Source organism: Maylandia zebra, linkage group LG1 (genome assembly GCF_041146795.1).
Source record: "Maylandia zebra isolate NMK-2024a linkage group LG1, Mzebra_GT3a, whole genome shotgun sequence".
Taxonomy (NCBI): Eukaryota; Metazoa; Chordata; class Actinopteri; order Cichliformes; family Cichlidae; genus Maylandia; species Maylandia zebra.
Genome location: NC_135167.1, coordinates 2,167,454 through 2,170,870, shown reverse-complemented (window position 1 = coordinate 2,170,870; position 3,417 = coordinate 2,167,454). Strand labels below are relative to the sequence as shown.

Below are 3,417 nucleotides of genomic sequence, written 5' to 3'. Positions count from 1 at the left end.
ATCATTCAGCACACACATCTCTGTCTCTGCTCCACAGCATGTCTTTATCCTGTCTTCCTTCTCTCACCCCAACCAATCACAGCAGATGGCCCCGCCCCTCCCTGAGACTGGTTCTGCCAGAGGTTTCTTCCTGTTAAAAGGGAGTTTTTCCTTCCCACTGTCACCAAAGTGCTGCTCACAGAGGATGGTCTGATTATCGGGGTTTCTTTCTGATATTGTGGGGTCTTTACAGTAAAAAACACCTTGAGGTGAGTGTTGTTATGAATTGTAATCGGACAGCTGCGTGGTTTCAAGTTCATTAATAATTGTACTAAATGTCACCTCGCGAGTTTTACAGTTGTGCACATGATGCGAGGTAGAAGCAGCCACGGTCTATAGACTGTATATAAAAGACAGACATCAACCCCATGTTGGCTTTTATGGAACCAGCAGTGACCATATTTGGATGAGAGGGCGGACGTTATGTCAGCTGGCGTGCCCGGTAAACACACCAACACGCTCTAACGACACCTCCACCGAGCTCCTGAGATTGATGATGCTCAGCAGCACTTCTGTTTCGGCACGCATGAGCGCGGCGTGCACAGAAACACCCGAGCCGACTCGGCTTCAGCTTTCAGGACTCACTCCTGCAGCGCCTGATTGGTTGGTGCCGAGTCCATACAGATGTCGTACCAATGAATTATTACGAGTAAATTAGTGAAGCAGAGAATGACGCGGTGCGATTGAAACACTCATTTATTCATTACTGAATGCTGCCATGTGATTGGTCAGTATCTGTGCACGGATGAACTTTTACCTGAAAACAAAACAATCTGTTTTAAAAATATAACAGACTTTGTCATCGATGTATTTCATCCTCAGTGTGGGCACATTATTCACTCCAAGTTATCACAAAAACTAAAAATGACAGGAAACCCTGCAGTTTCAGTGTCGTCGGTGACGGTGCTGCGCTCGATGTCAGCGGCGCCGCCGTCTCCCGAGGAGGCGTCCGGGTTTCCTCTATTTGTTCTTGCCGAGCGTCCTCTGTTTCTCGGCGTGCTCCACTATCTTCTCCTCCACGTACAGCCCTTTGCGGCGGCGGACGGCGTTCATGTATTTCAAGGCCTGGTTTTCAGAGTCGGCCTTCTCGCCGAAGTGCAGGTATTCTTCCTCGGTGGTGGGAACCCAGTAAGGATCGCTGCTGATCACCTGGGACACAGATGACGGACACAGACGGGATCAGTGTCTTCATCTGAACACAAACCACAGAGCTGCGTACCAACATCTACAGTATCATAAAAACATAAACCAACCAAATAATAATCACACGAGACGCGAAGCCAGAGGGACGGCTCTGCAACCGTTTCCGTCACCATGGTAACTTGTCACCTGGTCTGGGGCAGCTTATGGTTTTTGGATAAACGTCACAAAAATAACTCCTAATCCTAATATCTGCTGGAATTAAATCTACAGGCACGCGGCGAGGACGTGGACCGGGCTGGGGGGGTTGGACCTGAATGTCAGGAGTTCGGCGCATCGCAGCGTCTCAGCTGTCGAGTGAAACGGCGGTGCTGACGGCGCACCGGGCGGTAAAACGAACAGCTTCCTGCTCTCGTCTCAACTTTTGCTGTTGTTCTATATTTTTATTGATCTCCACCAACCACGGATAACACCTGTGAGGTGGGAGGAGCCAGCAGGTTTTCATGTGAGCGTGCACAGAGCCTGGGTTAACAGGCCGTGTGAGCTGACTTTGAGGTTTAGTTGAGCTGCGAACAGAAAGCGTGGCTTCCCAGTACAACCACAGTGAGCTGAAATGTTAAGTCACAGACAAAAAGACGCGGCGTGATGATCCTCAAAGTCCCGCCAGGACGTTTCCTCCTGCTTCCATCTAAATGCTGTGAGACTTCTCGGGATGCGACTCCAGCTAACATTCCTGACTCGCCTCAGTCAGCTGATAGTCTGAAATATCAAATGACGTCTTAAATGATATAATCAATGAAACAAAAACTGTTGATCCACTGAGCGACATTTGGATTATTAGTTTCACAAAGACGGCAGCAGCTCCTTCTGCACTGAAAGGACTGTTAGCGTGCACACACACACACACACACACACACACACACACAGCTACAGTAGCACCAGTACACTGGGGCACCTGGCTCTGGTTACACTGGGGCAGATGGTAGTGAGCGAGCTACAACAACGGGCGGCTTGCAGGAGGCAGCGCACACCACACGTGAGCAGCATATGCCGGAGCACAAAGGGACGCAGCAGGAGGGGGCGGCGAGGGACGAGGCGTCCTGCAACAGTCAATTAAGCCAGTGGACGCACAGAGTCTCAGACGCAGGAAGACGTTAAGCTCGTTTCGGCTGATCGTTCGCGTGGAAACGACACAAAAGGCAGAAAAGTTCAAACACAAACTAAAGTGACGTCATAGAGAAGCGAGGACGGCGCACGCTAACAGATGGACGACTAATCGTCTCTGTGTAGAAACACAGTTTTCATGCGCAGCTTTTTTTCCTGCTGTGTCACATTTTGTCTCACAAACACATCAGGAACATCACCGAGACCGCCGCCGTGGGCGATTCCACGAATGCTTCGGCCTTTTCAGAGCCCCCGTTGGTCGAACGAAGTTCAGCCGGAAGTTACCGAAAGCAGGCGGCAACGTCAACGTGCAGGAAAAGATGAAGAAGATAAAAACACGACTGCAGCGTCGGAAAACTGAAGGAATCACTCGTGAAAACTGCCGCAGCAGCTCTAAGAGCAGAGGCTTCACACGCTCCCTGCCACGACCTTGTTGTTTCGGTCACTAACCGAGCCTCGGGACCATAGGTGAGGTCAAAGGTCATATTGTCAGCAACAAACACCTCACAAATGCACCTGGCTTATACTGAATCCATGTTGGAAACAATCGGTTCAACGGGCTTCATGAACGAAACACGTTCTCAGGCAGCAGAGCGGAAATCTGCAGAAACGTGGCGATTTGAAACCAAAACATGACCTGCTCCAGGTGGTTATGTGGTCAGCATCAGTTACCGTGGTGATTTGGCCGGGTTTTGACCTTTAACCTTGAGATTACAAAGTGATAACTGACATTGATTTTTCTGACCCCCCGAGCGTCGTCTGCAGTTTGTCATCAGTTAAAATCTGCATTTATTATTTGTGAGCAGTAGCTGTAGACTGTAGCTTATTTATTAGCTACAGTCAGGCTCTGAGTTTTATCAGGCCTCCAAAAACCAACAATGTGTCGCACACACGCAGACGCACACATGTAGCGGCAGACAGATGTCTCGGCCGATCAATACGCGACTCGCTCGCACAATTCTCCGGCGCGCAGCTCGACAAAAGCTCCATTCTGATGGAAATCTAATGTAAACGTCCCCACAGGAGCCACTAAACCTTCCAGTTACACAACAACGCCACGCTGACAATCACCTC

General features: G+C 49.8%; 1 protein-coding gene across 1 annotated transcript in view; it reads right to left on the bottom strand.

Moving 5' to 3' along the window:
- Positions 1–717: 717 nt before the first annotated feature.
- Positions 718–3,417, bottom strand: part of efl1 (elongation factor like GTPase 1) — a 76,304-nt gene continuing 73,604 nt past the window's right edge. Inside the window, exon 22 of the mRNA XM_004565733.5 lies at positions 718–1,188. Coding sequence (XP_004565790.3) covers positions 1,000–1,188 — 189 coding nt within the window. The 3' untranslated portion in view covers positions 718–999. The remainder of the gene's footprint in view (positions 1,189–3,417) is intronic.